Below are 12252 nucleotides of genomic sequence, written 5' to 3'. Positions count from 1 at the left end.
TGGCTGGGCGGTGGGGCGTAGGGGGAGGGGGGCCTAGGCAGCAGGGCTTTTCCCCTGGCCGAGAAACCATGGACTAAATTCTCCCCGGGCAATCCACCAGCGCATTTGGAGGCCCAAGAGATAGGGGCAGCCCCGCCCTTTCCACGGGTGAGGCTTCCATGCCTGGTGAGGTCAGGGAGAAAACCCTCGTCGCTTGGTCTCGCGAACGAGAGGCGGCGGTGACCAGATCAAGAACTCCTCCGCCCTTCTTCGTCCAACGCTCCACCGTCCCCCGGCCCTCCTCCAGCAACTGGAAGCGGCACACCCCCATCTCCCTCCACCTCTACACTCCGCCCCTCTGGTGGGGGCGACGGCGACCGAGTTATGTCTCAATGCATGCGAGAGCTTTAAGTATAACCATCCAAGCACAGTGGTATGTCTTGGTGCATCTTAAACTTTGTTATCTTGATAAGTGCTCTCTCTTGTTTAATGAATATAATTTATCTTCTGTTTTTTGGACGTAGGTTCGTAATGAAAATGTAGAGGATTTTCTTTCTTTGCTAATGGAATGATCTGTCCTATATGACAAGTACGTCCATAAAAATAGTGGCGTTGCCTCAACTAGTTTGTTCGAGGACGAAGGGAAGACCATGAGCCTGCAAAAAGCAAGCATGTCGTAGAGAAACTTAGCGCGATCTGCTATGGTGGCGCTCACAGAAAAACAATTTGCATATACTTCAAAGTACTTCTCATTCTAATCTTGTTCCTTTGTAGCGTTGGTATATTTGTTGTTTCCGTACGTGTCATCCTAATATAATTTTTTAATAAGTGCAATGGAAGGACCATCAGGTCGAGGATTCCTAGGAGCCCATGGAGAAACTCCGGTTAGTATCTAATCTGAAGTTATTCTTTAAAAAATTTATTTCAAGTGCAATGAGTCCTTCAATGTTCAACGCTTTCCCACTTAAAATTAAAGAATTTGTTCAAGAAAGCCATAGGTGAAAAATCGTACTACTACCGGTGAGTGCTTGATATCTTCTTTCTTCTTGATAATTTTGGCTAAACACCAGATTCACTGATGGTAATTAATTGTCCTGTCACATTTTAAAGGGTGATGTTGATGGCTCAATCCTTGACAGGGCGGGCCACCGGACAACACATCAACATCACCCTTTAAAATGTGACAAGACAATTGAATACCATGTGTTTAGCCAAAATTATCAAGAAAGAAGATATCAAGCACTCACCGGCAGTGGTAAGATTTTTCGCCCATGACCTTTTTGAACAAATTCTTTAATTTTAAGTGGGAAAACGCTGAACGTTGAAGGACTCATTGCACTTGAAATACATTTTTTAAAGAATTACTTTAGATTAGATACTAACCAGAGTTTCTCCATGGGCTCCCAGGAATCCTCGACCCGATGGTCATTCCATTGCACCTGTTAAAAAATTATATTAGGATGACATGTACGGAAACAACAAATGTATCAACACTACAAATGAACAAGATGACAATGAGGAGTACCTTGAAGTATATGCAATTTTTTTCTGTCAGTGCCACCATAGCAGATCGCGCTAAGTTTCTCTACGACAAGCTTGCTTTTTCCAGGTTCACGGTCTTCCCCTTCATCCTCGAACAAACTAGTCGAGGCATCGCTATTATTTTTATGGACGTACTTGTCACATAGGACACCATTCCATTAGCAAAGAAAGAAAATCCTTCATTTTTTCATTACAAACCTACATCCAAAAAAACAGAAGATAAATTATATTCATTAAACAAGAGAGAGCACTTATACAAGATAACAAAGTTGAAGATGCACTAAGACATACCTCTGTGCTTGGATGGTTATACTTAAAGCTCTTGCATGCATTGGTATTAAGATCTACAACCCATCGCTACAAATATCAACAAATTGTTCTCTATCAGCCAATTGAAGAGCTATCTGTTTTGAAAGTGCCCAATGAATCGAGAGATTTTCATCAATACCAAGAACCCAAGGCTTAGGCTTTTTTGGTTGAAGGAGGAGATTGCTGCAATTGAGAGAACATAAGGTATCTCTTCGCCATGTAGTTTCTTATGATATGCTAGCTAGATATCCAATGATTTCTACTAGGCTTTCTTTGCTATGCATATACTAGCAGCTAGTGAACTTTGTTAGACACTTGACTGTAACCTTAGTTCAATCAGTTGGCCTGAAGCTAGAACCTGCTCTATTGGTAGCTATAATTAGAAAGAGGATGCAGAGATAGTACTGCCAGCTTGCCAAGTGCCTAGCTACTTGATGCTGTTATTTCTTTACTTTCTTTTCTCTATTGCTTTGATTAGGATATGTTGTCATCCAAGTGAACTTGTAGCAATCTTCTTGACAAATGATTTACTCATGAACTTGTAGCAATCTGCTTGACAAATGATTTACTCATCAGGGAAGTAACTTGTCGTAGCAGGAGTGTGTGCCTAATCTTGTTATTAGTATTAGTTGCATAGGATTAGGTCATGTGATTGGGTTCATGTTAATTTGCACAATGCACCATCAGATTGCACATTTTCAAGCATATTGGTTGGGTTCCTGAACAGTCTTGTGGCAAGCAATGAAGTCTTAATTTTGTTATGCACAGTGCACACATCATATGTTGGTTCATACTGTTCCATGCCAATATGATTGTACTAAGAAATAGTGTAGTGAGAGTGAGACCTTCAACTGATGCTAACTAACTTATTTCTTTTTGTATTTCAGCCAACATCAAGTTGTGGTACGCGATGTCGATGAGGAGTGGAGAAAAGACTTAAGTTGGACTAGTGACCGTCGCCTTGCAGCAGCGCATATTGTTCGATAGTGTCCCTGCCTTGACATGGCAACTTGATAATCCAGAACTTTTTAACCATGATCCTAGGACCGATATTTGAACCATGGTGAAGGGATGGTAAGTTGTAATATTTTTTAATATTCTATAATTTACATGAATTCTGAAATTTTGTTATGTGCATGTGGTTTTTGTGGTTGTTTTCCAAAATTACTTGTAGAATTCTTATCTATGAGATATGTTGTCCTATACCTGACAGTATGTGAGGGATTTCTTAACCTCCCCCTGTATCGATTTGGGCACCTGGGGCAGGGGAACATCTCCCACGTGGTGGGAGGTTTCCCATGAGCACAGGGAAATCCCCCCTAGGGGTTTATTGCCCTGGTTTTTCCAGCCCAGCAACCAAACAAGCCCTTAAGGGGGGTAGGGGGGCGGGGGGTCAAATTCTCTTCTAATAAAAAATGCCCTTAAGGGGGGAGGGGGGGTTCAAATTCTCTTCTAATAAAGCAACTTAATAAAATTAAAAGAGGTTCAAATTCTTCTAAGCAACTTAATAAAGAGGTTCAAAAAAATTTGGTAGGTCTTCTTTTCTGTTTTGATAGAAAAACTACAGAATTTTGCTGTTTGGTGAAACAATAAAAAGTGGAATTTTTGTTTTCTTTTTGTTTTGGTAGTCTACACAATCCAGTGCATGAGACTGAAGAACCATGTTTACATATTTTGCTGTACCGTGTCTTGTGTATCAATAAATACTTCCGTAGATATTATGTGTTGAACTATATTCCTGTGCAATCTTCATCAGGTAAACCATGGGTCTATGTTGGAGGGAAAGTTTTAAAAAGGAGTGCCTGCTAGATTTTCGTGACATGCCATTTGATATCCATTGTTCGAAAAGGAAGTTTTGTTGAACGTTGATGATAACCGGAAACTGAAGTATGTTACCTTCTCCTTGCTGCTGCAGAAACAAAGGAAATGTGTCAGGGAGGATTTCTAAAGGAAATGGCCATGCTTTAACTATGGAAAGAGAAGGTAATTACTTTCTGTTCTCGGGGGCAGCTTCGAACTGTAGATTATTTTTTCAGTGATGTTGTGCAAAAAGAAAAACATCTATCCCGAGCTGGCTTCATATCTCTTCTGAAAACTGGTGTTGAATCATCTTCAAGATTTGGGGAACATGGAGACCTTGTGATTCTGTTTTTCGGATTGTTTTGATTCATTTCAATTATCATCATGTTTCCAGAAATTACCAGTTTCGCAATGCCATACCGCTGCAATTGAACCTCTTTGTGGTTGCCAGTTTCCTTTGGGGTCTTTTGCTAGCATTTCCTACTTCCGAGTGCAAGCCGATGCTGCCGTGTTTTAACATCATATGCAGACACCGTTGTTTTTTGCAAAATGTCTTGAAAATTGAGGAGGTATACCTTGACAATTATGCGCATAGATTTTCATCAACTATACAATATACGAGCAATCAGTGTCTATTGATACGAAAAGGAAAATGGACTTCCGGATCCCTGAACTTCTAGATGTATCGACATGGTGTTCTGCTTCTAGTTGGACTGTTGCTATCTGTCGGGAACTTGGGATTCTATGCAGCTCCAGTTGTGCTAGTGTCATGCTCGCTTCGTAAAATCCCTGAACCATTCAACCATATAAGACCCAGAAAAAAAAATGTCCGTTCGTTTTATATTCTTATTCCTTGAGATGTATCACTTCACACATGTACTATTGTTTACTGAAAATCTCCCCTGAGATACGTCCAGAATGCATATTCTGAACTTTTTAGGATTTTTGAATAATTATCCATGTTAGTGTCAACCTGCTGCTGAGATTAAAATTGATTCAGTGCCCACATGAAACTGTGTCTCGAGTGTATAGGTCGATCAGTCACCGCCACGTGATTTTTGTGAGCTGAGGATTCACTTGGATGTATCTTGACAAAACAAAATATAATGTCTTGTCTAAGTCTAACTGAAAGTAGCAGAAAAAACGTCGATCAGTCAGAGGATACAGCTATGCTGTCAAAACATTTTTTTCAGGGGGTGATAAAATTAGGCCAAAGATTATTTACTTCAAATATGGCACTAGAAACCCTAATCTGCACTTCAAATATGGCAAAGGTATATCCTACTGCTATTTTTATAAATGGCTGTTAGGAGATGGTTCCCCCATTAGTTTTTGGCATGATGCGTGGCTTCAGAAATGCTCCCTTAAAACTACTTTCTGGGAATTATTTGATATTTGCAATCAGCCGAACATTCAGTTGCACAAGTCTCAGATGGGATGTCCTTGAAACTCACCTTCCCTGGATGTGTTTGTCCTAGACTAATATAATACGCCTTTTGGAAAAGCTTTTGACTTTGGTCAGAAATGCTCATTTTACTTCTGAACCAGATAAGCCCAGACTTGTTTATTTTGTGCACCGAGGAAATCAATTTCAACACTTGTTATTTAACTGTGCCGTTGCTACACAGGCTTGGAATTTCATTTTGGAGGGTTTTTTATATTGATTGTTCTTGTTCAGTTAAGGATATTGTTCATTGGTGGGCTTCTTATAAACTTTTTCACGCTGTTGGAAACACTATGTGCTGAGACTCTGGAGTATTTTGACCTTACGTGATGAAACTATGTTTCCAGGGATGCAGATGGAAAAGCACGAAGCCTCGCTTCAGGACAAAGCGGCATGGGGAGCTGCGACACATCTCTTGGGGCTGATCCTTCCGGTTGAGGCCTCGAATGCTGAACGGCGTGATTCCCAAAGATTGAAGCAAACATGGATGAAATTCACTGTGGCGTCCTGTAGGTTGTCTGGTCGTTTAAGCTTTCCTTGTGCTTCCGCTGAGCTGTAGAACTGGGTAATCATGTTGGCTTTACCCTGAGAACCTGAATGTTTATGAACCTTTGTTCCATTGCATCATTGGCTGCAATGGAACAAGGAGTTCTGCTCCTATCTTCCTAAAAAGGGGATAGGAAGATCAGCCGGACAAGATCTCGTGACATTGGACAGCTGATGGCTCTTACATGGCGGCATCTGCGTACAAGATTCAGTTCATGGGAAGTACATCCTCAAACCTGAAGGAGCTCATCTGGAAAACTCCAGTACTGGCAAAGCAGAAGCTCTCGGCTTGGCTGTGTATTCAAGATCGCTGTCTAACAGCGGATAAGCTCGCCAAGAGGGGCTGGCAGCATGACCCCATCTGCTCACTCTGGAAGTGTCAGCCGAAGACTGCTGCACATCTTCGCTCACTGCTCCTTCTCGGCCGAGGTGTGGAGATTAGCCTTTGCTACTTTCAACTTCCCCCTGAACCTGATCCCCAGCGTGATGATGCCGTCTTTCAGGAAGTGGTGGGGCAAGGTTATGCTGTCTTGGCCTCAAACGAGTCTGAACAGAAATGCTCTGCTCCGATTACCCTGGTTTGTTGGTTCATTTGGACTGCGCGGATCTTTGATGGGGTGGCCTGCACTGCTGCTCGGGTAATGTGCAAGATTGAGGAAGAACTGTCGGAATGGGGAAGCGCCCGGATCAGGGGTATGCTATTACTGTCGCTTATTCATCCATGATGCACACAATATGGTCTGATTGCCTAAGAAGATGCCGTTGAAAGGAGCTACTCAGAGTTAGGTGGAAACCTCTGTGAGCTCCTACTCAATGCTACTAGTGTTTACTGGATAGCCTTTGGCCTAGGTTTTTCCCCATGTTGAGCTATGTCATGTATCTCTGTAACATTTCTTCTCCCTTAATATAATGAAAGCAGCGCTGCTGCTCTTCGTAAAAAAAAATTGGGATGTTTTCTTGACTGAATTCAGTGGATCATGATGTTTCAAGTTGCATATCCTTTTATTAGATAATGGAATGATAAATGCGATGGAGATGACCAGTTTGTATGATGGAAAAGGACCCTTTATGAATCTGCAGATGGCATGGCATCTTTGACACATGAAATTGGTGTTGCATTTTCTCTGTCTTCTTAATTCCAAGGATGTGGAAGCCCAAGGCCAGTCAGAAGTTCACTGTTGTTCAGACTATTTTCAGGCTGTGGGCAGTTTGCTATTTTCAAATATCTTGGTCCATGCTGTAATGATTCCCAATAGGCACCAGTGATGAATTTCTGTGGAGAACTAATGATTCATGAAGGAGGTAAGTTAATCTTGGAACTTTCACCTGTTTTCCCCTCTCCATATTTTTGTCTGTATTACCTTACTACAAGTAGTACTTACACAAACCACTGTAACTGATGATGAATTTCTTTTTCATTCCTTTGTTACCAAGTATGTACTGGACTACATGTTACAAAAAATATTCTTTTAACCATCCTAACACAAAATATTCTTTCGCTTGAAAAATAATGTTTCTGCATATACATGATTTTATTCTCTGCACATTTTCTGCTGCTGTATTTGATTTTGGCCATATCCGAAACCATGGAGCTGACTTTGTACGTTGACCCCCTAACAGATACCATGAGCTCCTTCCAGTTGCTTCTTTTTTTGGCTGTCCAAATTAGAACCACTTGTTGAGCCATCCTCGCTTGGAAGTTGTTGATAGTGAGGTGCAACTTCTGTACCTGTAGCTCTTCCATCGGCTGAAGAACTCTCACTTCACACATTTAGAAGCAAAGTGTTAGGTTCTCACATATCTGCACATGGACCTATAAGTATAATGACTCGAACGAACTTACTTCAGTGAGTAGACGATTAATCCAATGGCCACAACTGTGAATGCTACGTAGTACAGCCAGTTTATCTGTTGCGACTAAATCTTGTGAGCATATATATGCAATGCACTGTATTTATGATCTCCTGCAAAGGATCGGTCAGAAATCGTAACCTGTTGTTGATAGAACAGTAGTCGAATGGCGACTGCCCACATGTCAGATGTTAAGAGTGAGAGATTAAACAATGTTGATCCACTCATCTGCAAAAGAGCTATGACAATCAGGAAGGGCTAAACTATTATTGGACTGTACAATAAGAAAAGAAATGGCCTTCTGGCTTTAGATTCTTATACTTAGTTTATTCAAATACTTCATAACTTGATCAACCTTTTCTTTGTTACATACTTGTGTAGCTTATTTTCTGCCTAACATGTTGCAGGGAACTTAACCTTGAGGACAAAAGGAGTAATGGTGTAGAACACTAGTAATGCAACGGCAAATCCCGCGAACAAACTTATCTGAAAATAAAAATGGAAAAAACAATACAAAGCAGCTGTGAGTTTCCTGTCAAGACAATTGAATAATGTGTATTGCAGATAAATGAGTCAAACCATAACTATACTTTGGTACCATTGTTGGAGACCAGGCAACTGCTTCTAGGCTCTTCCTTTCGAATATGAATCTGATGTTTTGTCAGGTTAAGTTGTCACATGAACAGAAGAGTATGGTCAAGACATTTCTGTTCCAGAAAAAACATAGTGATATTTTAACTACGTGATTACAGAGCAAATTTATAGATGGCAATATCGACAGATTATGAAAGTTTTTTCTCTGCTGATCTGCTATTAATAGTGAATTGCGGAGAGGATACATCTGAATTGCACTGACAAACAGGCCAAATAGTCCAAGCATCGCGATAAGCTCTACCCGATCGTTCTTCTTGACACAGTATTCCTACATATTCAAGGGAAGTGTTAAACTTATGACAATTTTGAGAAAATATTGCTGGATAGTAGGAAGAGACATATAATGGCATCACAAACCTCTCCAACATTGCTAAATGCAAAACAAACTGTCCCGGCAATAACAAGGGCATCCCCTAGAAGTGGCATTTGACCCCCATCTGCAGAAAATGAAGGGTTTTGTAAGCTGCTAGCACTTAACCAAGCTATAGAAATTGTGAGACGATTCCAGCTTGTATGGGTCTTAAAGTTTGGTTTTCATTTGAGCACGTCATACACCTGTTCTTATTGCCAGTTTGCTATGTTATTCAGCTGTAAATTTTTGAACAAGATTCAACAGTGAATATGATCTCCTGGACTACTGTACGATCGCGATTTCTTCTAAAGAAAGAGGATAAGCATGATACATACTATCAAGAACTTCATCCTGTGTGTATCTTACTAGGTTTATCACTGAGATTTTTAGTACTAACCGGCATTCTAATTAAACTTGTTGGTGTTGGAACTCATATATACCTTGCTCATCTGTAGATTTTGCATCTGAAAGGAGCACAAGGCCTAGCCCTGCCACGCAGGTCCCCGCCCCCACAAATTGCCAGAAGGAGTATCTTGTGCCCAGTGCGTACCAGGTGAGTATGATGACCCATACAACGGTCCAGCAGTCCAACAACGTTACGCTGGTGATGGACGAGTACTGGTATGCCTTGACAACTGAAACACAAGTTTCAGAATCATTACATGTTTATTGCATTTGGTATCTGACTGAAATGTGTATTGCCTGCTTGTGCTCATGGCTCACCCAGATAGTTCCCCTGGACATCGACGAAGGCCAGCGCCAAGTACCAGTACCAAGGTATCTGCAAGACAGGAGTGGCGTAGAGAGTGAGGAGGCGTGTGAAACTAAAACCACACAAGGTAAGTTTCATGCTCACCCGTGGCTTCTGCCGTCGGTGCAAGAGGATCGGCACATAAATCAGAGTCAACAGGAGGTAGGCGAAGAAGGATTGTGTGAGAGGTGTGTTAACTCCTGCATAATATACATGCGATGGGTGATTCGTAATTGAGTGTTCTACAAAGATTCACAGGTACTGGGGGAAATGATAATTTGGATGGTTAGGCTACAGAGACAGTGAGAAGGGCGGGTACCGAGATTGGCGAGGAAGGAGGAGGCGAAGCTGGCGGCGGCCATGGAGAAGGCCACGAGCTGGCCGAGGAAGAGCACCAGCGCCAGGCCCCATGCGTCCTTGGCCTTGGTCTCCATGGGTCTCTCCCTGTCTGACCACCAAGCCTCGGTCAGATTCGCGGAGATGCAGGGGAGAGATAATATACGGTTCGAGCCGGCCGGAGCAGAGGAGGAGACTGGACGGGTAGCTGGCTCGCTGGGCTCGTGCAGTAAACTATGGTTAGCTGAGTGTGGCATGCCCATTTTTCAATCAACAAAAAAAGGAAAGCTGAGAGCAGCTTGTGACCGCTACATTGATTATGTTTTCTTCTTCCTGCTGTGCCACGCGCCTGGATATGATAATTGATTATGTGATCGGATCTGCCTCTTGCAAATAGTAGTACTACCCCGTTATTAATTTATTAGTATTGCCTGTAATTGTGGGTCCCGCAACTGTTTTGGTTTTTGATTCGCTCTTGCATCTGCCAGAGGAGGCCTAACCGACCAATCATGGCAGCCCATGTCCCATCTCACCTCTGCTCCGTGCAGTTGGTGATGGCTACGCCCGCGGAAATGGACATGGCGACTTGTGGGGACTGGACCGGATGCAGTCGGTTGTTGTGATGTGCGGTGTGGATTTACGGCCTGTTTGGATAGAGGCCTGACTAGCCGTGCTGCTGGCGTGGCACGGTTATATACCGGGTACGGAACTTTCGGTTGCGTACGGGCACTTGCGTGAAATGGGTATCTCGGCCCTGATCATGTTCAGAAACAAAATTCCTACGGACGCTCAACACGACACGTTTTGTTCTGTGCACCGCTTGCCAATTTTGATGCTTGGGGCCGGCGGGCTCATCACATGGTACCATGGCATTATCGATGAGAGAGATTCTCTTTTCTCAAGTCATGATGCCCTTGGAAGTCTGATTTATTAAAAAGGATAGATGAAAATTGCCCGGTTAATTGACAAAAACTTGGACGAAAAATGTTACAACACATTCATAAAAAAGGGCACCTCGGTTGATCTGGCTACCCCCAAGACCCACACATACCATCAAGAAGAAATCTGTCAAGGTCGCCTCAATGTCGTCGTCACTGTTTCTCCCCGAGCAAGTGACTCCAACTCCACCGCAAATGAGACACCGAGATACCGGAGAACAAGCGACACATGGATGAGAGATATTGAGACATCGTGGCAGATAGGGTCCTTCGAATTATTGTTTTAGCAACGCCCAAATCGTTGTCCTCGGTTCATTATGCCATTGAAAATAAGGCCAGTTGGTTGTAGCCCATTGGTCCATATGCACATGTGCCACGCAGGAACAAGCCGTATGCATTGTGGCATACAATAGCCAATTGGACCGTGTGCCACAGAGGCCTGCTCCGGTGCTCCTCCCTAACCTAATTTCGGAGGGGTATTTTTGTCTCCGTGAATTTGTTTTTTTCCTGGCCCGTCGCAGCTCAGATTTAAGCCCTGTCTAGCCCTGTATAACCCAGACCGTATACGTACAGTACCCTGGTCCGAAAAAAAACATCACACGACCCCACGTCCACGTAAGACCTGCCGAATCCAATCATTCACGCGAGCAGCTCCATCAATCTCGCGAGCATTGATGCAACTCCATAAGTCACGTAGTAGATCTCCACCGGCGACTATCTCGTCGCCGGCGATCTCGTCGGACAGCGGGCGCAACAACGTCGTGAATCTCCAACGATCACGCACAGGTACCGCATCCCGCGTCCCCCCTCTAGTCTTGCTCGCGGCAACATCGAACGAACTGCCGCCGCGCCAGTGGCAGTGGTTAACCTAGCGGAGCGGGTAACCTAGCTACCCGGCGGCGCATGCGATCGTGGATCTTGTTCCGGTAGTGCTGCTCCTCGTGATTTGGGTTCACGTAGCGTCGGTTGCCGTCGGCTGTGCGCACCACCAGTATCGTTATTTGATGTGGCGGCTAACCTAGGTATCCGGCGGCAGAGGTAATCACAGATCTAGCTAGGTTTTGAGATCGTGCAGTTCCTCGCAATTGAAAGTGATCACGACGGGTGCCGTGGCCATCTTCCTTACTATGTTTGGCAGATCTGAACAGCCTCGGTTGCGGTTGTTTACATAACATCCGTGATCGTGTGCTATGTGTTTTATATTTCATCATTGTTAATGTTTGCACATGTGATGATACATATTATTGGTTGTAGGAAATGGCGGACGAGGAGTTAACTGATATCATGGTAGACATGGAGTTTGGAGAACTGATGAAAGACTGGATAGAAGATTGGTCAGATGATGAAAATTCAGATCGTGAAGATCGGTCAGAGAATGGGAACGAATGGGACGATCTTAATGTGAGTGGCATTGTCATGTTGTAATTTTTCGGTGGCATCCGACAACATTAAATCTTTGTGTTGAAAATTTATAGATCGATGAGCTTGATGATGATCAGGAAAACAACTCGGAGCTCTCGAATGAAGATTACATTAGTCAGGTACGTAAGTGAAAAAAAATTTTGGCATGCAAATTGAATTTCTTCTGGAATATTATATGATAAGTAATTATGTATTTGTGTTGTATTTTTCAGTTCATTTCCGAATGTCATAATGCGTACGACTATTACGGTGAATCCAACGCGGAGACAGGCCTTAACGACGAATCATTAGATGCACCTGGTTCTGGGGAGTCCGAGTCGTCGGTCAT

At 43.1% G+C, this 12252-nt stretch overlaps 1 protein-coding gene and 2 long non-coding RNA genes across 8 annotated transcripts; 2 read left to right on the top strand and 1 right to left on the bottom strand.

Annotated features, from left to right (window-relative positions):
* Window positions 1-26: 26 nt before the first annotated feature.
* LOC119281246 lies at window positions 27-7991 on the top strand. 6 transcript variants are annotated; one of them, XR_005138334.1, is made up of 7 exons: window positions 27-721; window positions 809-863; window positions 1119-2034; window positions 2718-2904; window positions 3746-3813; window positions 5422-6922; window positions 7879-7991. It is a non-coding gene; the product is annotated as an uncharacterized LOC119281246 (long non-coding RNA). The 6 variants fall into 6 exon arrangements; XR_005138329.1 differs by having other exon boundaries at window positions 809-2034; XR_005138326.1 differs by having other exon boundaries at window positions 27-863.
* LOC119281233 (solute carrier family 35 member F2-like) lies at window positions 7018-9849 on the bottom strand. The gene is made up of 11 exons (XM_037561822.1): window positions 9548-9849; window positions 9334-9428; window positions 9201-9258; window positions 8918-9112; window positions 8483-8562; window positions 8311-8393; window positions 8070-8121; window positions 7889-7957; window positions 7613-7699; window positions 7464-7528; window positions 7018-7381 (listed from the first exon to the last, which is right to left on the bottom strand). Exons 1-11 carry the CDS (start codon window positions 9825-9827, stop codon window positions 7234-7236), a joined length of 1212 nt encoding a protein of 403 aa, XP_037417719.1. The 5' UTR covers window positions 9828-9849; the 3' UTR covers window positions 7018-7233.
* On the top strand, window positions 8975-9943 carry LOC119281270. The gene is made up of 2 exons (XR_005138346.1): window positions 8975-9098; window positions 9205-9943. It is a non-coding gene; the product is annotated as an uncharacterized LOC119281270 (long non-coding RNA).
* Window positions 9944-12252: the final 2309 nt, after the last annotated feature.

Source organism: Triticum dicoccoides, chromosome 1A (assembly GCF_002162155.2).
Source record: "Triticum dicoccoides isolate Atlit2015 ecotype Zavitan chromosome 1A, WEW_v2.0, whole genome shotgun sequence".
NCBI classification, from domain to species: domain Eukaryota; kingdom Viridiplantae; phylum Streptophyta; class Magnoliopsida; order Poales; family Poaceae; genus Triticum; species Triticum dicoccoides.
This window is presented reverse-complemented; position numbering and strand designations above follow the sequence as displayed.

Bases quoted from the DNA above. Each gene is read 5' to 3' on its own strand.
- LOC119281233 (XM_037561822.1), bottom strand. From the start codon at position 9,827: ATGGGCATGCCACACTCAGCTAACCATAGTTTACTGCACGAGCCCAGC. The intron at 8,563-8,917 runs GTATATATGAGT...CATTTTCTGCAG, and splicing joins AAAATCTACAGATGAGCAAG to ATGGGGGTCAAATGCCACTT. The intron at 8,394-8,482 runs GTTTGTGATGCC...TTGAATATGTAG, and splicing joins CATTTAGCAATGTTGGAGAG to GAATACTGTGTCAAGAAGAA.